Source organism: Channa argus, chromosome 19, assembly GCF_033026475.1.
Source record: "Channa argus isolate prfri chromosome 19, Channa argus male v1.0, whole genome shotgun sequence".
Classification (NCBI taxonomy): Eukaryota; Metazoa; Chordata; class Actinopteri; order Anabantiformes; family Channidae; genus Channa; species Channa argus.
Genome location: NC_090215.1, coordinates 8063616 through 8087695, shown reverse-complemented (window position 1 = coordinate 8087695; position 24080 = coordinate 8063616). Strand labels below are relative to the sequence as shown.

Below are 24080 nucleotides of genomic sequence, written 5' to 3'. Positions count from 1 at the left end.
TAAGCCAGCTGGTCAGAACTGATGAAGAGGTTAAACATCTTCAAGAAACACAATTACGTCCATTTGCCACTCAATGTCTCCTTTTGTGTGTTTTACACTTTAATAATAAAATGATGCAGAAAGTCTGATACTGCTGTTTACCAGCATCCTTCTTTTGTGTGAGTGCCTGGCTTAAAAGCTTACAGAAACTGCAACCCTGGCTCTTATGTTTCTAAGGCACAGCTAATGAGCTGGTGATAGACCTGTTTATTGGGAGCGAATTGAACCTAGCAATGTAAGAAGATTTTGAAAGAAATTACACCCTCAAACTTTGTGATTAAGAAAATGCTTCATTTAGCTGCTGATGGCTTCTTGCTGTGGTGGTACTCCTAAATCATCCTTGCATTACTGCATATCTCCCTCCACAGCAACAATTACAGCATACTTCATATTGTCCCTAATTTGGTGTTATTAAACTGATAAAATGCTAACACATTAACACATTCTCCAGCATGATGGGAGTTTACGGTTATTGCATTTTTGGATTTTTACATTATTCAAGCAGGCCATATTTCATCAAAATAAGATGGGCCCTGCCATTATTTTATAATTATTGTAACAATTTCTCCTGTAAAAAAGGGTCACTTTCCTAACTCAGCAAAGACATATCCCTATCAGACTAATTTGCCTACATGCAAATTTTGTCATTTTTTCCTCATTAAGTATTTATCATAGACAGAAAAAAAAAAAAACATATTCATGGGGGCGAGCAAAGGAGCAGCCCGACAGAGCTGAAACTAATATTTTGCAACTCTAATGATTTTTTTGCATCCTTAATTAGATAGAATAAGGTTGATATGATTAGGTCAGGATGTAGTGTTTTTCATTAAAAATACATTTCAGAAACTGTATTCCAAATGTGCCCTTGCAATTAAATAATGAATCTGACGCATTCCATATTATGGACCCAATTAATATCACAGGCAAGGGCATAATTTTAATAACTGTGGGCCACAAGGCCTTCATTAGCTGAGTGAGAGAAAGGAGGGATGAGGAGAAAGAAAACAAGGCACTCACAGAACAGCAGCAGTCTCATATTGAGCCAATTTTACAAAAATATTGAACAGTACACTCTTAAAGGGACAAAGCGAATTCCATGTGAAAGTCTTTTAAGGTTAATCAAATACTTGAGGTAAATTATAACAAGACTTTTCTCCCACACAAAATTGGCTCCAGAGGATTTTTTATTGTGCAAGCACCTCATGATGACCTATAGTTATGCTATGTTGTTAAGCAACATCTAGTGAGACTGTCCTGTGACAATGAGTCCGTATGTTGTGTGTGCCAACAGGCTATTACAACTATCCATAAAAGGTTTTAGTTAACTGCTCTACTACTAATAACATGAGAAAAGTATAAATAGCGAGAAAGTCCACACTGGGGAGAGACACAGCACTTTCCTAATAGAGACTGATGTTCACACAAATTTTAAACATTGTTTTTTTAGAATTTTCCACAATGTTATTCACACGTTTATTCTTGTGACCATGGCTACAAAAAGAAGTAGTTATTTAAAGAAAATGACAATGACAGGATGGTTCCATAAATGACCTACATTATATCGTTGTTTAAACTAGAAGATTTGATTAAATGTTATGTTTACATTCCTGAAAGTAGCCAAAGCTTTACCATAAGAATGTTACATCACAAACTGTTTGTGATGTGACAAAATTCCATTTTCCTTTTGCCAAAGTAATGTTAATTCAGGAAATATTATTGTGTTGTAACATGCTTATTGATCTAACATGCAGCGATGTCAGTTCTGAGTCGGAATGAGCAGGAAACTTTGTTTTTGAAAATACCCGAAGGTTTCGGGTCTATTGTTTCTTACAATGCCAGTCATCAATAATCACATTACTTCAGCATTAATTATAGTAAGAAAACACATTTAAAAATTTTATCAGTTAATATAAAAAGGCTTTTAATGTTCTATCCAAACATAAGAAAACCAAAATAAGACATGCTTACAACTGGGTTAAAAGTAGTTTTCTGAATGTGCTGTGATGTAACTTAACTCAGCCAAACCTCCCTGCTGTATTTCCCTCCAGCGCTGAAACAATAAAAAAAAGAATCCACATTCAATAACCAACCTGCAAATGGCCTATTATTATCAAACTTGTAATTTTCACAGTGGGGGCTCATAAAACATAATCTAATTTTTACTTTCTTACCAATTAACTTCATATTATAGATTTCTCTATGCTATATGATCATTTGAGAAGATCCGTGGCTTCAGTATTGCTCTCAGGTTAAGATGTCAGCATCGGAGCTCACTGGCCAAGCAAGTGTGAATAACAACTGAGAACTGTTTAGTTCAACCACCAGTTATGACAGGATGGATGATTGCTGTAGTCATTCAAGCCATGGTCACATTTGATAAGCAAACTTTTGTTAAAACTTTTTGTGAACTACTTTATAAGCTGGCTGAGCACAAAATAGATTAAAATGTTCACAGATTATGATAGAAATGAGCAGTCAACACTGCAGATTGGTTAATCAGAGAGATAAAACAAACATAAATCTATACTTTCCTTTTGTATTTGGTGCTATCAAGCTATGAGCTAGTGGTTCAGTAATGAGTCCCATTAATAATGTAAAGCCAGTGACACAGATGGACCTAATTAATTGTCTCACATCACCCGCTTGATTACTATACCTGGAAGGGAGATGTTAATTTCTGTAGTGCTTTAGCACCTATGCAAACTTTTTTGTCAGGGCCACCCCTATGACAATGACAGAGTGGAGCCCAAGCATACCCACTGCAAAGCTCTTCTGCTGGTAATTCACCAAAAGGAAACTTTCCCAGTGGTGGTGGTGACATTGTGATAATTGAAGGAGAGAGAGGGAGATTAACAGAAGCACTGAAGGTGGGAGAGGGGAGAGTGAGAGGGGGTTTGACTGGTGGCCCTGGAGATGTTTTCACAACCTGATTGCATCAACATTTGCGTACCTCCATGCCGTATATCTAGGTAATGGGTTACCAGCGGGCGAGTTTGGGAACACCCAAGGTGCTTTGCAACAGCAGTGTGGTTGATGGGAAGTAAACCTGTTGACAGATTGGAGTCTGGGATGCTGGCTGTTAATCATATGAGATGTGTTCTTCATCTTAATCAGCAGCAACATGATGGTGTCCCCTGACCACAGGGAGACCACAGAAATGCACCAAGGTCTTTTTTTTTTTTTTTTTACATGTAACACCTGTGTTAAGAAAAAAAAAGAAATAGTAAACAGATTGTAAAATATTTCTTTGCCTATAAGACAAATTATATGATGTAGTGTACAAAACATAAGCATGTGAACTATCTATTTTACCGAGGTACCTATTTATATTAATACATATCACTCAGGAGCTGAAAGTCCAATAAAGCAACTCAGTGGGAAGTCCGTTAACAACACAATACTGCACACAATAACTTAACACAACCGCTTTACTGTACTATTAGTCCAGGACATAATACAGTATAGAGAGCATCAGGTCACCTGAGATTCAAATCTAAGCTCAGGTAAAAAATGCAGCTCTGGACAGGAAGGAGGACAGAGGGAGCAGCAGGCTGTGACAGGATACACAGGATGCACTGTCACTAAACAAAAGAGCTCTCAGCTTCTGAACAGGAACCCATAATAGCAACACAAGAACACCGGGAGAGCAGAGAAGGAGCACAGGAGGAAAGTCAGAGGGCACCCTTGGTCTGTGGTGTGTGTGTGTGTTTGTGTGTGCTTGGTTGGGTGGGTTCTGGGGGGGGGGTCGGTCACTGGAGTCATCCCAACCCCCCTGTCACCTCTACCAAAGAGCAATAAGGTCTTTGTGTGAATTGATGTGCTTTACTGCACGTGTATAAGTGCAAGTCTGTTCACATGCATACAGTAAGTACAGAGTGCATTTACACAGAATGGTTATGCACACATGTACAATATACCATCATGCACACTCGTAAGTGTAACCTTTCTGCGTGCCTGCATGTGCATGTCAAATTAGAGTGGCTTCTTCAATTACAGCGGATGCGTTTTTCCTTTAGTGGACAGCGCTGAGGGCCCCAACGGCCTGGGGCGATAGCAGGCAGGCAAGCAAGGACAGGAGCGACATAAGAGCAAGCACAGCATCCACAGTGCGAGCATTAGTGAGCTCAATATGAGATATGACTGCAAAGGCTACATGCCTGTGTTCCTGAAAAGGTCATGGACTTAGCTGGGCAGTAATGTGTGAAAAGCAGTGCACAGTGGTTAAAAAGGAAAAGTAAAAAAAAAAAAGACACACACACACACACACGTACATTCACACCTTCTTGCAAATCACACATTCAACATTTTATGACTGATTAAACAGATTAAATAACAAGACTTTTATTAAACACATTAAAACAATTGCTGCCACACCAACTAACTCACTCCGGTCAGAAGAGTGCCACCATCTATATGTGGTAAACTAAATTGTTTATTATATTAAAATCAAGACATTTTTAAAAATATTACACATATACATACATACATACACACACACACACATATATATATATATATATATATATATATATATATATATATATATATATATATATATATATATATATATATATATATATATATATATATATATATATATATATATATATATATATATATATATGTATGAATGTGTATATATATGTAATATTTTTTAAAATGTCTTGATTTTAATATAATATACACTGGGCTCTGCCAATTACTGCTCTATGGGTTCACTTCACAGGTCTACTCTACAATTTAGCATTTTTTAGTCAGTAGTTTTTTAGTATCCAAAAACCCACTTTTATTTAATGACTTGCCACTTGTTATATTTTGTTGTTTGAGCACCATCTAGCAGGATAAATGAGAGCGACAGTAGTGGGGGCATCTGTGATCATACCTGCTGAAAATTTTTGAATAACAGAAGAGATAAGCTGTTTTCCATTTGTCTGTATTTTATATTCTTTGTTCTAATACGCATTTTCCTCTACATTCGCGTGTCTTTTGACCTCTGTTTAGCACCTGCACCTCGGAGCAAGAGGCCATACAGTACACACTGTAATACCAGTATCCAGGCCCACACATTGCTCTTGTTAAAGACCTGGGTGTGTTGAGGGCATAGACACGTGAAAAACAATTGCCAGTGTCTCAGTCAGTCTGCAGACTGACTTAACTTTTTTTACTGAACAAAAGTTGACTGCTTACTGTTTATATTACTTTATAATGAAATCTCATGCCATGGTAATAATATTAAACACAACAAACTTCAGTAGGTTTAGGGAAAGATTGTGGTTTGGGTCATTTTGTTAAGGTTACAGGACATTTGTTGTCATGTCTTCCAAGCCAGATCTATTAACTCCATTTGCATCCTATAATGAGGCATTTATTTTGCACTTAGAAATACTAGAAAGTCTCCATCTCCTCTCCAGAGTGGCCCCACCGTTCCAGCATTAGATTAGAGAGAAAGGAGAAAGTGTTCTAGTATGAACTTGTCGGTGTGAACAGTTTAATTACAGGGAGTGTCAGCCCCATTGCTTAATGTGTCCCTCACAATTAATCCAGGGAGAGGATGTCATTATCTACCAAAGCCTGGGCCTGGGCAGGCTTTTCTGTCAGAGGGAACAGAGGGAGGGAGGGGGAAAGTGAAAGAGAGAAAGCGAGTCAAAACAAGGAAGTGCCTTTGGTTAGCAGTCTACAGTATGGTCAACATGAAAGGTTTGGTCTTGGACGATTGGTCTGGGATTGTTGCAAAACATTGCGTTCCTTGAATGTTTCGGACACTTCCCTCTTGTGAATCCATAATTGAGGAAGAGCTTTTTAATTTAATATCTTCATAATGTGAAGCTTCGCCCGTCAGCTGTCAAAACATGTTCAGCTGGAAGAGTTTAAACTGAAACCATGTTTTCACCACTTTGAGACTTTTTTTTTTCCCCCCTCCTCATCCATTCACATCCCATCTTTTCTTCTTTCCTTCCATCGGGCCAAGTCCTAAAGAAGGCTGGCGTGATGCCTCGCCATCCCATAATATGAAACAGGAGGCGAAAAATGAAGAAAAAAGATTTTAGCAGCAGCTCACCAAATTTAGAGAAGTCATCTTACCCCAGTTCCAGAGGTTATGAGACCACACCACTTGGCTTGTGTTTGCGAAGTGGGCGTAGAATGTGGTTTAACCAAAGAATTTAATTGATTAATATTACATGTGTAGACCAGTGAAATGTAATTATTGTGGAAACAGAAGTTAATTATGTCAACTGAAGAAGTGTTAGAGGCCATGTACTACATACAACATGAGCTCATACTTTGTGTACACACAATAGCAATACTTTATGTACTGTTACTCACACTCCACCACACATATAAACATGCATATGCAGCCTCTGACTCCACAGAGGTTTTACAACTTGAACCTTGATAGATCTGATTCTTTCTGACTGTCTGTCGTTAGTCACTTCTTTTCTCTTCTCTCACTTCCTTTCCTTTAAAGAGTTTGACCTTGGGCCGCTTCCTGAGGCCCGGAGGGGATGAGGAAGGTCTGGTGATTGTGACAGGTGTCGCGTCTTAACAGCCCCACATGACATCCAGCGCAGAGATAGACATTTGGATTTTTTTATTTTTTTCATAGGGTTTCACTCATAACCTTAAAGAGACAGTGTGATGTATGTGTGTGTATATGCGCATGTGAGAGAGAATATGTGTACACATCATAACACTGTTTCCCATTTTGATTATTGGCAAGGATATTATCACCTCCAGCCTCTGAGGCCTGAATGATTTAAAGTCAAATTTTGGAAATCAAAGGCAACATTCAGCTTTGGCATCTGTGTCGAGCTTTATATTATAATGCGTAGTCTCCTAAAATGCTGGGAATTGAGAAGGATGTGCTAAAATATGCATTTCATGCACTTTTAGTGAGAGATATGTGTCTTCTTGCCACAGAAGCATTACCTGTAGGAGGCATGGCTATTAGTGGTGTAATTAGTTTTTGGATTTGATAATCTTAAATATTATGACTTATATGCCCAGTTTTGCCTCTGGGTGCAGGATATTAAATCGTTTATATATTCTAAATGTTGATACTTGGCGAATATGTGTAGTGTCACGTTTGTGGTAAGGTGGAGTCACTTATTAAATGTTCATGTCAGTATTTTCATACGATCCCTTGACTTGAAGAAAGTTGATTAAAATGTAACTGTCTGTTAACAGAGACAGTTAGGAACATTAAAATGTAGAACTGACTTTCTTTCCTTTGTTAAATAAAGTTGCAGGTAAACTTCAATATGTGCCAGAACAAACCTGGAAAAGTGATCTCCTTAGGGCACCAGGGTGAGTCAGACATGGCATGGAAGCAAAAGATGGGCTATCTGAGATGTTTACTGCAGGCTGGGGGTAGGCTTTATTTTTTTGTAAAGGAGATTAGTAACAGTGAATTATGCATATCTTATTTTCTGGATTATCTCAGGCACTCAGAGATACTATCACACTGGATAATCTCTTTTAAAGTCGTTCAGTTTATTCTGTCTGTAAACATAGTCATTGTTGCTTGTTTATCTTTTCTCGAAGTCCAATTTCATCTGTGCTACTTTTCAATGGAGTATATTATTGCATTTTAACTGGGATTATTCAAGTTGAAATATTTATAGACAGTGATCTTTGCTTTATGGGCACAGTAATGAGAGGAGGGTGGATGAAAGCTACTGTAGCGTACTAGGCAGTTTGTCACTTGCGTGTGTGTGTGTGTGTGTGTGCGTGTGTGCATGCAGTATGTGTGCGTCCCTGCATGCAGATTTGAATGTGTGGCCTGTCTTGTCCGATGCTGCATTTAACCAGACACAGACCTTTGCTTCAGCCAAATCAGACCCAATGCAGAATGTGCATCCATGCTATTTTCAAGCTGTTCCAATTATATCTTCCGACTGTCTACATATTGGCAAAATTTACAATAATAGCATATCTATTTCCATTATAATGGCTGACATTGCTTGGCTTATCCATGCATGTATGTTGTTGGCTTTTATGCTTTGTGATTTATTTATTTCCCAGCCATGTGCAGTGTACTGTAGTCGTGGCCCTGTATGTGTATGTGTTCCAATGAACCATGCATACGAATGCATAGTGTACATGCATTCATTTCTCTGTGAGTGAGCATGTGCATTTGAGCAGGGTGACCCCTGATGTGTAAATCTATACTAAAGCGTTCACCAATCTGCTGCAACATTACAAACACCTGGTGATTTTAATGCTTTGGTGGACGAGTCAGCTTGGTAAAAATTAAATGCTGACCATGAGCAACAGGTGTGAGAGCATAGCATATGATGACCCCAGTCCACTACAACATTAAACCACCAAGTGGATTGGAGTCCTGCTTTTGGCCGTTATTTCAAAATGGTATGTGAGTGTGTGAACCTATGTTGTCAGTACATGCTTTCATGAACCCGTGTGGATGCCTGTTTTGCCTATGCATAGTCTGTGGTCCAGGTCTCTGCAAAAGGGCCTTGAACCCAGGTCTGTCAGAGGGTGTTGGTGATAGTGGTGGAGTGGAGGTATTGACCCTGTAAAGCTTAAAGAGTCTCTGCACAGTACACACTCTCCCTCCTCCTCTCCCTCTCCCCACAGCCCTCTGCACCCTCCCTCCCCCCACTCTCTGCTGCCTAGCCCCAAGCGCCCGCAGGCACTGGAGATGTACGCATGCGTTGCCTCACAGTGTGAGGCTTTGTCTGTTTGTGAACATGGATGTATGTATGTGTGTGTGTTACCATGTACATGAGTGTAAGTATGTGTGTGTGTATTACCTTGTACATGAGTGTTACTGTTTTTGTTAGTGTGTGTGGAAGAAAATCTGTGGACAAAAGAAGCTTGCATTTTAATCTCTTTTCTCGGTTAACGATCGTTGATGCTCCTTCCAGAACATTTTCATGTTGTGTGTCTATTTGTAATTTAATCTACACACTAATACAAGTTAAATGTTAAATGTTAACATGTTTTGTAACACTATTGCCAGTGTTATTGTTACCGCTGTTGATGGTGTAGTCCAGTTGTCTTTGTCAATAAATCCCATGATTATAAGTCTGTGGAGCTTTTTTTTAATTAAAGTAGATTGTGCCCTCCCCCTTTTTTGTTACTGGAATGAAGAAACATGCCAGCCAATGTATCAGCGTAGCTCACCAATTAGTTTTTGATGTTGTTTGGAGCTCTATCACACATAAATAGGCAAAATCAGGTTTGGGTTTCAATAGACAGACAATACTTGTTAGTGTGAAGTTATGTTGACGGCCTTCCTGTCCAAACCCTCCCATTTATCAGCCTCAGGACCGGCACCAAGGTCAGCCTTGGTGGCTGGGCGACACCTGGTAAAATGGGATTTGAACCCACGGCTCTCTGCATCCAAACCCAATGCTCTAGTGTGAAGTCTTATGATTGTTTTTGTTATACATAAAAAATGGCAGGCCTTGTCCTTCAGGATGCAGAGTGATAAAGTTACCATGTACAAATCATCATTATTTTATTAGGCATAGGATCGTCAGTGACCTTTCTCACTGCCCGAATCAACCAAAGCCCCATTCCAAGCACAAAATTCAGAACCAGCAGTGTTTTCTCTCAATCCAAAGCGTTATCCTCCTCCCAACAGAGCTTCAATCTCCTCCCTAGTCTCGGTCCAAACTATAGTCCCAGCCACAACCAGGGCTTCCATGTGCAACTGACACATAAATAACCAAGCCTGTCCGCCACCCAGGCAAATTCAAATGCACCTGTCAAAGTGATGAAGCACCCGCCCGCAGGGAAGCATTGTTTACATTTTCGCTCCACTCTTCACAAAAGTGAGATTCTAATTATTTTCCCGCTGTAAATTAAAGCCAAGTGGGACAGAACTACAAACCAAAAGGATCATGGCAGTGGCAAGAGGAAACCCCATGCATGAATTGCGAAAAAGGTGCGAAAAGGCGGAAGAAAGTGTGTGGGTGGTAGACAGAGGTCAGCAGCTTCTGTCTTTGAGAGGGGAGGTAGCAAAACACATGGAGGTATAGCATTTATACATGCTGTGAGGTAAGTCTACTTCGATTGTGCTCATTACAGACACGGGTCTAGAGAACTTCAACCAACTGGAATACATTATGTCCTCACATTTCATACATAATAATGTGCCAAAAATGTGCTGCATTATTTTTCATACCAGTGAACACTGAAAGAGAGAAAAAAAGACGGAGAGAGAGCGAGGTAAAGAGAGACAGGGAGAGAGAGACAGAAGGGGAAGATTTAATTAGTCCATGTGAACATGCAAATGGAAGATAAAATTAGACAGGAAAGGAGACCTGGGGAAGAAAGAGTGTGTGAATGGTAATGATGGCTATCTAGTTTGGATCAATCATTAAAGGATGAGGGGGACTGAAAGGCCTGCTCATGCCCATGCCTTAGGCTGCCGTCCTGGATAGTTGCCAGTCCTGCCCGCCCATGGAGACCTCTCCTCTACTCCCTTCAGTCGCACACACAGGCACACGCATATGTACTTTGTATATTATACACAAATGAAAACAAATGCATTCAAGCACTAACTTACGTGGACAACCTTAATATTTAATACCTATGGATAACTCACTCTGGGGGCTTGTTAGTTTGTGTTTATTAATCAGTCATGCAACCCCCCTCATGGCAGTGTTTTCAAAGTAGTGGATTCAGAGATCCATTAGTTGGCTTCTAATTTGCACTCTAGGCCTGTGATTGGTGCCCATTTTGACACTGTGTTTTGATTATCAGTGGGAAATGGCAACGTTTTCTGCAAAGTAACAAGGTCACGTTTGCAAACTGTTTTGGTTGTCAGCAGAACCATGCCAGATGGGGTCACAGCGGAAATGTCCTCTGTTAATAATGGTTAACTCTAGACGCTGTGTTTATATCTGACATGTCACGAAACGGAGGAAAATGTCAGGCACTGAGATTTGTGACAATCAAAGATGTGTGAGACAAATACACAAAGTATATATACTGTACTTCTCCTAGACAAAGCTATTACCAGACCAGTCTGTCACCCAGTGGAAAATTACTATTTAATTGTCTGCCCTCTTTTTTACTGTTAGATGCAAGTTTACATCTTAATTTAGGCATGAATATGGGTCACTTTTTAAATATAACACATAAAATATCCCTTTTGGAATGTGGTGCATTCATTTTTGGCCTCATATTAACACACCAGCAAAGCATCACGATATCAGTTACAGGAATTCCGAGTCCATTTCTTGACAGACTTTATATTTGCACACATTTGAATACAAGTGATTGACAGATCAGTCAAATTTTATTACAAGTCACAGTGAATTTTTAAAAAGAAAACCTTTCCACAGGCGCCTGTGTTTAAGTACTGATTGCTTTTCTTTTGCATTCATATGTGGTATGGTACAATTTGGTAGGTGTGAAATCACATCTTCTCCCAGAAAGGCAGACTATATATGTGAAGCATGGTGCCATGTCTGCAGCTGTCTCATCTCCACTTCCTGTGCAACTGTCCCTCCCTCCCATTCCCCATGTGCATTTGCGGTAATGTTTACAAATCCCCAAATTTATGTCCCTACTGGAAAACATGGTTTGCCGTTTATAGTCCTCCACTAAAAGAAATAATGCAAGTCATGGAACTAATGCAGACTCTATCAGATTTCTAAATACAGACCCCAACAATAAATCCCAGCTTGATTGGGTTTGAATTGGGTTAGCTCACTTGAATACTATCTGCTTAACCCACAGCTGGCCTGTCTGCTCTATGCAGGCATTGAACCTAAATCAGTCACTTAGTGCTATCAAATGGAACAATGGTGGAGTGGAGAGAGCACTCAAGCTAGGGCTAGAAGCCAGGCTAGCACCATAACACAACTCAACAGACCAGAACAGAGTAGTGTAGAGCAGACAGGTCCTCTAATGCTCTTCCCTTTTTTGTGTCTCAGCAGTGACACATCCTGAGAGCCATGGTGCTCAAGCACCTTTTTAAGCTTTTATCTAGTCTTGTCAACTAGATTTCACGTGCTAATTAACGTAGGATGGTGGCATGGCTAACATAAAAAAAAAAATCTATTTTCATGCAAGCCAAAATACATAAACATGCACACCTCCCAGGAGATTTGAACAGGTGTGTTTAACCAAAGTGACTTAGAGTACAGAGGCTGAATCCATGGTGATTTCTATCGCCACTGTACAGCTTAGTTTGTAAAAGCCTGGACTAGAGCCCTAACTCACACTTCTTGTGACCAGTACAGCACGAAAGGATCATTTCTTACTCATATATTTGACTATACATTTGTGATTTCTTCCTGTATCTTGCGTAAGCTGAAAGCCACAATATAGGTAGACATCTAGGATTTTCTGCACACTCGTGATTATGTTTCCTCAAAAAGACATAAAGCAGCAAATCAGCATGCACACACTAACCAAACAGACTGATTGCTGCCTTGCAGAGGTGCTGATTACTTAAGGAATTCAGGTAATCAGTTTCGCTCAGTGTGGGCCAAGGCCAAGCTAGAGGCAAGGAGCAGTTGAGGCGATTTCACTAATGAGCGTCTGAATTAGCAATGAAGAGATGCATCCCCGTGTCCCCACCTCCTCCTTACACACATGTGCGAGAACCCCCCCACCCCCCACACCCCCCACACCCCCAACACACACACACCACACACACCACACACACACACACACACACAAACCTTCTTTAAAGTTCTTGGCTAGTATTTTCTCTCTTAAGACTCGTGACTCTGACATTTTGACAATGAAGTCCTTTCTGCTCATGGAGCTGTCTCGTTTGCAGTTTATGCAATGTCTCTAATTACAAGTGGGGTAATGGCTCCCTGTGTTTTCACAGTGAAGTGCCTAGAGTTGTGTTTGGCTAACCATTTATAAGTGTGGGGTGATATCCATATCCATACACCACCAAATTAAACCTCTCCTTCAGCTTGACCCTGCCACTCATGGCCTGCTGAATGAGTTTGCCTTTTTCCATTTTCGGTATTTTTAGACGAATCATAATTATGCAGCCAATTAGGGGGTCACCTTGAGCTTTACTAACTGCCTGAACAACTTCCTCCTCTTTGTGACTAACTGCGTATGTGTGTGTGTGTCTGTGTGTTTGCGTGACACTTTTACAAGTCTGAATCTGTGGTGTGAGAGTTAAAGGTGGCAGTAAAGCCTTTGCAGCCAGGAATAGTACGTACTGTATATGCACAGATACAAATACTAGGAAGTCTATTTTAAAAGTTTCATATCATTCACACAGTAAAACCACACTCTCCTGAAACTTTGGTGTCTCCTTGCGACTAATTTTAACATTCAAAAACCTAAAAAAAGAGATTGTGGCCTGTAATGTCCAGTATATAAATTTTTGATTAATTTAGAAACAAAATTATATTCACACAGCATTATATTTATTGCATCTATAGAAATACTTTTTTGTCTGCTGTAATCCATGTCTACCAGCAGACAGTATCAGTGAGGGAGAGAGCTTTCATGATCCTCACACATGGATGACGCTGAGTTACATGACCTATGTAACACGTTACACGCTCTGTTTGCTCCCAATGTCTCACCCTAATAGAGAAGGGCAGTGCATTACAGGTGTGTAACCCCTAATGTAGACACAACACGCACCCACACGCTCAGACACCTACACACAAACACACACAAAAAAAAAAAAACAGTTAGTCACAAACAGCTCTGCCACCAGGAAGATACTGTATATGCAGTATGATCACAAACACAACCTGTCAGTTTACCTGCCACATATCAGTGTGCCTGCCTCAGTGTGCAGCACCAGGAACTAATGTGTTAATGTCCGCCGCACCAGTGGTGCTTATCTAGTGCCTGCAGTTGTATGCAATTAAAACAAGCAGTACAAAGGATAAAACGGATTTTATTATGTCATACATGTGTATGATATTATGTTCTGCCAGTAATATAAAGGTATACCTATATGTGTGTCCTGTGAAGTTTCCTTATATGTAGCCACTGTACTGTATAAGGTTACATACACTCTATATAAACTTACTGGCTGCTTCATTAGATCCACCTGTGCAATCTAATACAATCCAATACAGCATGAATTCTACTTTTATAAGGTTATGTTGTGTCTCTGTTTTTTAAGTGGAAACTGTCAGAGAGTTGTTAATTCAACCGCTGTTTATTATTGAGTTCATAGTGGTGGTAGAGTCGTACTGGAATGCAGTATATCAGGATGTTTTGGCCATTTCGTTTTAAAGTATTTTAAAGTATTTTCACATACAGTGTAATGAGTTGATCTGACATTCTTTGTCCTTTTTTTCAGTGTCCTGGATGCCAGACATGTCCTGAACAACACATCATTCTCTCCCTTCTGCTTTATTAGGTGGCAGTTTATGATTATATCTGGACAGCAGATGATCCCATGCCACGCTCTGCAGCACCCAGAGATGAACCTCAAAGAGAATGTACCGACCCTATAGGGAACGAATCTCCATCACAGGGTGAGACAAGCACATATGTAGCAGTCTACACCCTGTATCTGAGTGGGCTAAAACAAAGATTCAGGCACTTCCTTCGGCAACCAGATGGAGCTATCGTTGAGGTAGGACATCTACATATTGTATGTGTTCATAAAAACAGGTTCAAGGGTTTTTACTGTTTTTCTGTTGGAAACATGATCTCTTCAAATAATATTAAAGCAACAACAACAATCAAAGACCAATAGTTTAGGAAAAGTTTACAAGTAGCTAAACTTTTTGAAGGGAGCAGGTTATTTTTGTCCTTAACTAACAGATGTTTTTATCTCCCCCATTCAGAGGAAGTAAAATGTGAATGAGGTGAATGTCTCTGTTTAAAAGAAGATCTGAATATTTTTTTGTTGAACAAATATATACACAGTATATGTATATAGTGTATAGGTGCTTATACACAATAGTACTGCACTCAGGCTACTGATTGCGTCGCTACCACTACATTTTCATGCGGCTTTGATGACCTGTTACATTGACCTGTTACTACTATCTGCAGATGACAACCAAGCAGCTGGTACATGGTTGTACATGGTATCTGGTAGAGAAGAGTTAAGCTGAGTTGAGCTGGTACCAACCAGTAGAAAAACAATGTTACATGTGAATTTAACTGCTAATTGAATCTTTGTTAAGCAAACTCACCTTGTTTTTAATTTTACAACACATGGTATAAGTCATATAGGTTTTTATTATATTATAGGTTCAATGCTATGCTTAATTCCTGTATCTAATTCCAGTATCTGTTTAATATTGTCATGACCAAGAAAAGGAAAACACATAACGCTCACTCTCACATTGTAATTCTTACTCCTTGTCGTCCAAGGCCTTGTAAGACAGGCAGGTCAGAAACAGACTGAATCACAGATTGTTGCCTAATTAAAAGTAGAGCTTTGTGACAACTGCTGCAGCAACAAGAATTCATTTCTTTCCTTCATCATTCTGTCATTTCCCCAAAAGCAACCTGGATCTTCCCAGCAAAATTAATATTTTGAAGTTTGGATGTCAAAGGAGTGAGGAAGGAGGGAATTATATGCACTAACAATTAGCTCTGAGGCTTTGTTGCGTTCTAATGGTTCTCCGTCATAACTTGAGTGATGGTGAGCTTATGTGAGTAAACACACAGCCTGATATATTTATTACTGGTGTCACATTGTCTATGTGCGTGCATGTGTGTGTGTGCGCGTGTTTGCATCTGTGTCTGTGTGTGTGTGTAGCCTCCAGACCTGTGCATAGCGGATGAAACATCTGGGGAGAGTTGTATATAGCCAATGACAGCATGCACACATTGACACAGACACATACACACAGATCTTTACCTCACAAACACAAAAGATACCTTCATACATTTACTATGACCAAGGTACACACACAACCTCAGCTTACAGAGCTAAACTGACTTCGTTCCTGGCATCTCTGCTGTGAGAAATCATTTCTACCCTGCCGAGTCACCATTTCTTAAACTGCAAAAAGGGGTTTTTATAGAGGCCACCAAAAGTGAAAGAAAGGTGTTACTGTCCTTGGGAAACACACACACACACATTCTCTATCTTTCTATTGCTCCCTGTTGCTCTCTTTTCTCACAGACCGTGTCCTGTGGGCGTTGCTGTCTGTTCCTTGCAACTTAGCAGGCAGGAGCCTCCAGTAGCAAGAGATACCGATGGCATCTTATTTCACCCACTGGTAGCAGGGAGTGACAACACCGATGCGCAGCGTTGCCGAAAGAGCACTATGCAATTCCCCTTCACCTCGCAGCATATACCCTCACTTTGCATATTCAAAACTAATCCTTCCCTGAAATATAAGGCTGCTTTTATGTATAGAGCAAGATCCAGGAATCACTGAGAGGCATTCCCAACACACGGAAGAACACTTGAGCTGATTTTATTAGGGCTTTATATAATTCTGGCAGCGATATTCACACAGCGACAGGGTGCTGTGTACAAACTGGCCTTCAAATGTAAGGTGACAACTCCTCTGAGAGAGATAACAGCCATGCAGGCACTACTACAAAAATTAAATAGATTAAAAAATATAGTGAATGAAATAGTAAAAGGCTGTAGTATGAGATGCATTGGCCAACGTAATGCTGATAAGTCCCCCTCTCATAGATTTATGACATATACATTAAGTTATTTTATGGGTTTTCCTGTATAGGCTTATTACTATACTCACTTATCCGAATAATAGCATGTTTTATGGTTACGTGGTTACACAGATATGTTATTCGACTGTGTACCATGAATCCTATTTCAGCAATAAAAATTAATTATATTTGTTTATTCTTTCAAGTAAATATTCTAAGCTATATTTGACTTTTTCACATGCATCATGTCAGAGCTAAACTCGCCTGCTAAACTGCTCATTACTTTAAACATATCTGTTTAGGCCACACACCATGCAAAGAAGATATATTTCTTTCAGAAATATAATTTTTGTTTCTTTCTTATTTATGTGTTTTTTTTAAGTACTTTTGGTATTTTCTTTATTTTCTTTAGAATTTTGCATTATATCTGTAGATGACATTTGAAACAGGACACTGACGGTGACAAAAATATTTAACTCAATTTGACTGCGTAATAACTCCTTTCCCTTTCTCGGTTAGCTAAAAGACTAATTCTGCTACTTAAGAAGTCTGTTTCCATTTACTGAGGAAATATTGACGGATGGCTCATTTCCTTTAAAGAGTTCTGTTTTCTCAGGCAGTGTCCTGGACACCAATGCCCCCGAGGACTCACTCCTCCCTTAGACTAACATGACCACAGCTCCGGGGGCCAGCAACTTTGCATAATACCCGAAAATTGCATCCAAAATTTGTCTAAACGAACACCCTAAAAAGCAATTCCTGGAAAAACTGCCCTGAGGTATAGACACTGTTAGACACTGTTTGGAAGAAACAGAACAACGAGGTGTGTCCTGTTTGATTTGCTGGCGAGTGAGAGGCTGAGCAAGAGTCATGAGAAACTTAATATTTCTGTTGTTTATTCAGCCATTATTGATCCAGCATTTTTTTTTTTTTTTCTTTCTGTGTTACATCGTTAGGTAGAAATAGGAATAAGGTGGAAGGAGTAAATCTGAAGTTGTGCGTTAGGTAAAGATATAACAACAATGAAGTTTTTAATGTCTTGCATATTGAACTCTGTTTAAGGAAGTTAATATTAATGCTACATCATATGTCCTCATTCAGTGTGCTGCCTCAGGCAGGTGTAATACTGACCATGTTGAAGGAATCTTCTAGTCGAATCACAACAATACAAAAAGTTAAAGCTACATTCACATCAGCGTGCTCCAATAAAACACATTAAAGGTAAAGTGAGGTGTAGCTTTTCAAACACTCATTCCCTATAAACAGATGTTCCCCAGCTGCCAACTCACAAAAAGCAATGCTGACAACAACTGTTCGGGCTGAAATTATGCAGGGAAATGTATCTATATAACCTAGGACCTTCAGAGAGGGCCTCATAACCACTCTGTCTGAAGAAACAAGATGGCTGATGAAGAAATTGATGCAGGAAAAGTCATTATCTTCCCTCCTAAAACCGCAGTGGGTTTATGTCCCCCCGTGTCGTTTTTTCTCCCGGGCTAGCATTTAAGTGTCGATGGACTTATAAAAAGATAGGACAAACCAACTGTGCTCCTTTTGTCTCCTTTCCTCCATATGGGAGGCAGCAGCATATGCAAGAACTGGCTCAGCTTCTGTAAAACTTCCATTAAAGATGCACAACTAAGGCTCTGCCAGCTTGAATATTACCTCTCTCCGCAAATTATTTATGGCTCGGAAAAAACGCTGATGATGAGCATCACCAGCGACTTGTATAAATAAAAACACTTTTTTTCTGCAATTTCAGCTCTGCTTTTCTTCTCCCTTTTTTGGGAGGGGATGCGCTTAACTGTGTGGAGAAACACAAGGTATGCAGTTTAGTCACACACTCTAGCAAGTTTTTAACTGTATTTCATTGAATTATCCTATACTCAGCAGGGATGAATGGGTTGTATTATGCGTGGTTTGTTTAATTACGAGAGAATATTCCCCTTGTAGATTTTTTTATAACGGTGATAAAGCTGATAAACACGATGATGGTGAGAGTAAAGATAACGATGATGATTCCAACGCTTGAAGGACAGGAAGAAGGGGAAGTTGGAACAGGCACAAAGGATTGCTCTTTTACAAAGGACACCTCATCACCATGATATGCCATCAAATCTCTCATTAACAAGGACCCTTTGTCTCAGCTCTCCGTGACTCAGCCCACCGTCCGTCTGCACATGCTGACGACTCGTCGCCGGACCAATATTAACCTAATTTAGCACACAGAGAATATGAAGAAGTTAACCTTTCGAAAAACACCTTGCAGCAACATTAATTGACAAACCGCATCAATTCTCCCTCCTACTCCTCTTTTGTAATTACTCTGCCGTACGTTTGATTGCCACTGCGGAGCTGAGGAACCACGCTTCATTTGCCGTGAGGTCATCGGCAGCCCTCAGAAATATGAATATGATTTATACAGGAAGGGAGTGTGCTCTGTGTGCTGTGTGTCTGTTCTTCATATGGTGTGTATTTGTGTGTGTGTGTGTGTGTGTGTTTGGCTACAAGAGACAGAGATAGAGGGCGAGAGAGAAAGAGAAAGAGAGAGGGGAATGTCCTTGACTAGTACTGTATGTTGCATGAGGAGATTAATGCCTCCCTGGCAGCCATATCTGCTTAGCAGGAGGACTCCTCCAAAGTACACCGCATGTAATTATCTGGCAAGTTTATACTAGTTTTTGATAAAGAAGAGCTCTGTGGCACATTTTTCAAGTTTTCTCAATTGCTGCTCTATCTGTGTAATTTGCAACTTCAGAGAAGTGCCAGCTTTCACAGAGCTGCCATGACTACTTGATGCTGCTGTTATGAATCATGGCGTTAAAGAGGTTCACAAAGAATGCAGAAGTTATCCTGAGCTAAGTTTTTGGATATTTTTTAAATAATCTTATTGATGTTCTTCATGTGTACAACAACAGTGAAGGATTTAGTTTGTAGGTAAATTTTAAATTCGTCATTTTAAAATTGCTTATAGCTTTGAGATTCGAGTTGTTTTTATATCACTGTCCATAAGTAGGCCAAGCTGAGTTCTGAGAGCTGTTTCCCCTCTGGGACAAGAGGTAATGTGTCATATAAAGTCTCCATTTCTGCTTTTCCTCAAAGTTCACTCTAAGCACCACACAAACGTAGAGACTATGCATGACAACACTGCTCACAGGCCTGAAGGAAAAAAGCAGTTCTCCTGCCAGTCTCAGTCAACATGTACTTTGAGATGCTTGAGACATATGTCCCTGGGGTCTCCTGAAACAATTGGGTGTATCATTGTTGGGCTGTTCATTTATTGTGAGTTTCTGTTTTTTTTTTTTTTTTTTTTTTTTGGTTGTTTCTTGTTTTCTTATTCGGAAGGTGATTGGTGACATAGAGGGGGTGGACAGTGCCGCCAGCATGGTGCACCGCCCAGCCAATCAGAGAGAGGATAAGACAGGTGCGCGTTCTCCACATCAGCTACGGAAGCGAAAGAAACTCGTTGGGCGTGAGTGTCAACCCTTGTCACCACCTTCATTGCATTTTTTATAATCACAATACACACCTGATCCCACTCACATGTAACCCTGCGCAAATCTTTCCATGCTGCTGTTTGCTTAACAGAATTTGCAGTTTCATGAAGTGTTTTGTTCCCTCAGGCTGCCATCGTGTTGAGCCATTAGGAGGAAGTGGGCGTGACTCAAGTTTTGCACCGTAAGAGCTCAGCCAATCACATTAAAGCCAATACAGGGGTAGATGGACATTTAAATGATGTAAATCCTCTTATCTTCATCGGTTTGAGCTAAAGACTCGGACATCTTTCAGTTGCACATGTTCAGTTGTTAATCACCAAACCATTCCACGTGTCATTAGGTAATGCTAACACTAGTACTTTACATGTTAACATGTGACATGTTGCTTTATAAAAATTTATTTAGAATTGATATAGGCTTCTTGCTGTTTAGGTTTTCTTCTGTTTGTTACAGTTGTGCTGGTATTGTATTTCTCTTACCAAATCGTACGTTACAAATACATCATTGTGATCATTTTATTTCCATTGTGTAATATGAGTTTTTTGTCGCCACTTTTCGTCTTTATCTGTTCCCCATTTGTGTGCCAGCTGTTTCCCTTTGTTCATAGCTCAGATTTCTGAGTTTGGGCCTTGGTTGATGTGTGGATAGTATGGGAGCATCATTTTGTTCACAAAAGAGTTATTATATGTTAAATGATCTGCACTTATATAGAGCTTTTCTACCTTTACACTGCTTCTCATTCCCCCCTTAACACTCACAATCACACACACATATTCACACACAGATGGGAGCAACTAAGTTTGGGTTCAGTGTCTTGCTCAAGTACACTTCAACATGTGACCTGAGGAACTGGGGTGGGCTGGGGACCCTGTGGTTGGTGAACAACTACCTCCTGAGCCACAGTCGCATAATTATATAGGTTCTTATTATGGGCGTTGAAATTTGGGTGAATGGAACTTTTAAGTTGTGTTGACCTTAGACCTTCATAGACCTTGACAATTTTATAGTAGCTGCAACATTTCTTGAATATTTGCAAACAGTCCGGGTTTTGTGTTTTCTGTTCTGACTTCCTTAGAACTGTTTCCTTTAAAAATGCATACAGTCCAAAAGGTAAATACTAGAAGCAAAGATAGACTCATCAGAATAGAAACAGTGCTGTACATTATATTGTCATCTGTAATAAACGTGCAATACATGCACGTGATGAGCAATGTTCAACACAACTGCAGCTTGTTAAGTGTTCAGTGCTGCCTCAACACAGTGAAACATCAAGATTCAAAAAGTCACTAATCAGAAGACCAGTGATAAAATATAAATAGTGGCCTCACATTAAGCTGGATAATATTCAGGCCAGCTTGATTTGTACTGAATATGTGTCTGCTAGCCGGTGCTCAGTGTAATGAAATGGCTCACAAATCAGACCATAATGGCTGCCTACTTACACATATTGCTTAATTAAAGGTTGTGAGCTTATTAGCATGTGTCTCTGGCACGGGGCGCAGGGAGATGGGGACCGGGACTGATGTCATTGAGGGCCAGGCTTTAAAGGTTTTATAGATAGCTAACCTATCATACTAAAGCCATAGCCCCCCTCCTAAAATCCAATCTTAATAACCTGTCATTGGCATTGATGATGATTCTCCTTTATGGGCAACCATTACTGATCAAGTTCTGGCTCTTGTTGGATGGTGATAGCAGCCATTTGTGCTCGTCATTATCAGGAACACACCTTACATTGGCCTTGAAGTTGCTCCTCACCTCCATGTTTAAACCATCACAGTTGTGGCCCTGGGGCATAGTGCACAGTGCATATGGACACACACATACTCTCTCACACACACGAACACACATACACACATACACACACACACACACACACACACACACACACACACAGATAAAACACCTCTCTTTCTGATCCACACAGATCTAAGATGGGCCATAGGCCTTTCTGCCCTTAAATTCCTTATAAAAAGAAGCAAAATTTAAAATATATTAGCGTGACTATTTTTAATAAACACAAAACACAGATTACTGCCGTAACTCTAGTGGGAATTCACTGATATTGCCCGTCAGATAATGACATTTGGCTTATCTTGTTTGGTGTATTTTCAGCATTGGCAGGACGTGTCAGACTCACATTTTGCATCCTGCCCTTCTGTCTGTCTTTGACACTGGCCAGAACCTATAGAGCTAATGCGCTCCAATTAGAGATCACTCCATTAACAGTGACAGTGCTACACCCCCCAATTTAATCAGCCCACTAATGAATATTAAGCAGACACTGCCTCTCAGAGATGACAGGAAGCTCCCCTCTCTTTCCCCATTTGGTCTTCCTCACTCCTTCTTTGTTTACTACATGTTGTTTTTATCTTTTTACCTGAATCTACAGTTTTCCTTTTGCTTCTTGCGGGTTTCTTTTGTTCTACATAATGTTGGTCTTCAACACAGTTAAAAAGCACGAATATCAGCACTGGTCTCAGTATATGTTTTGATATGTTAATATATATATATATATATATATATATATATATATGTTTTTAATTTAATTCTTTAAATTTAGACGAATGGCTTTTGTTCCTCTGGTGTTCTTTGTGTGATGTATTTTGAGAGCATCACCACCTTTTTCGATTCGTCGCCATCAAAACAATGCCCTGTGCAATAATTTCCAACTGCGAGCAGAGGGTGCAGATGCAGAGGGGGACAAAGGTATTTCCATAGTTCAAATATTTGATTGTTAATGACAAACACCATTTCACCACAATTTAAATTTCAAATCCATCCCTAGGAGCCATGATTTCTGGGTGAGAGAAACATGCCGCCAGGTCTCTGCTCCACACATTTGCTGATTTAAGTTAAAAGAAAACCTTTTTGCAGAGCTATCATAAGAGAACTGCAACTTTTTTGAAGTAAGTGCCTGCTTCTGCTTAGAGCTAACCCAACCTGGGCATGTTGTTAGAGAGAATGAGAAAAGGGGAAAAATAAAACATGAAAAGAAAAAATAACCCTTTACCTAATTCTATATTTATGTAGCCCTCTGCTTGAGGTATTCACACAACAGTTTGTATTCAGAAGTGCTTTGGTGATCGTTATGCTGCACGGTGAGCTCGGCAACTCTTCAGGCACGGTTGGCGGGTGCAGTTCAACCTGATCCCCTTGAATTAAAGTTATTCAACAAAATAAAAGGAATTCAAATCCACACATTTTCTGCTGTTTTTTCTTCTTTTCTTTCTTTCTTTTTAAACCTTCAGATTTTCAGAGGAAATGCACAAGCAGCATTTTTGATACAAAATCTTGTTGTACTATTTTTGCCCTTGTGTACATGTCATTATTTTTTGTTTCTGTCATTATTTAATTCTTGATGGCAAATTTTTGTTCGATCCTAAAATATATTTGTGCCTTGCAGAGCTTGGTTTTCTGAAATTTTGTTGCTCACATAAATGTATAAGATCCATCAAGGACTCCTAAACATATAACCTGTCTGAGTATTGTTTGATCATTCAGTAGTATCATATTAAAGTATTAGAAATTATTATTTTTTGCAACTGTCTTTTCATTAACTACCACCAAATGTGAAACCTGTGAAATACTGTATACTGTGTCTTTTGACTGTGAATGATTGTATGTTCCAGTTTTTTTCAACAGTGTTTTAGTATTTGCTGATTTATTTTTATTTATTTATAAAAATCACCTTAGCTAATCATTAGGATTAGAGCAACTCAGTTACATGAAAGAGCTGATCTTAGAATATCAAAAACACGTCTTCCCTTCTGTGTGATGTGATTTTTTTTTTGTTGGTCCCAACTGTGTATAACCTGCAACACCAGTGTTACAGACGCATGTATGTCACTGCGGTGGAACGACAATATGCAAAACAGCTATACAGTCCAGACCTCCGCCAGGTTTTTCAGGCCGAGATGTATTCTTCTCCACTGACCCCGAACATGATTTCCTGGTGCTTAAGCCGTAGAAAACACACACGTT

General features: G+C 39.7%; 1 protein-coding gene across 1 annotated transcript in view; it reads left to right on the top strand.

Annotated features, from left to right (window-relative positions):
- Positions 1–23572, top strand: part of ofcc1 (orofacial cleft 1 candidate 1) — a 131590-nt gene extending 108018 nt beyond the window's left edge. Inside the window, exons 18-20 of the mRNA XM_067487003.1 lie at positions 14372–14590; positions 19945–20071; positions 20223–23572. Of these exons, the coding sequence (XP_067343104.1) occupies positions 14372–14590; positions 19945–20071; positions 20223–20281 (405 nt within the window). The 3' untranslated portion in view covers positions 20282–23572. The remainder of the gene's footprint in view (positions 1–14371; positions 14591–19944; positions 20072–20222) is intronic.
- The last annotated feature ends 508 nt before the right edge of the window (positions 23573–24080 follow it).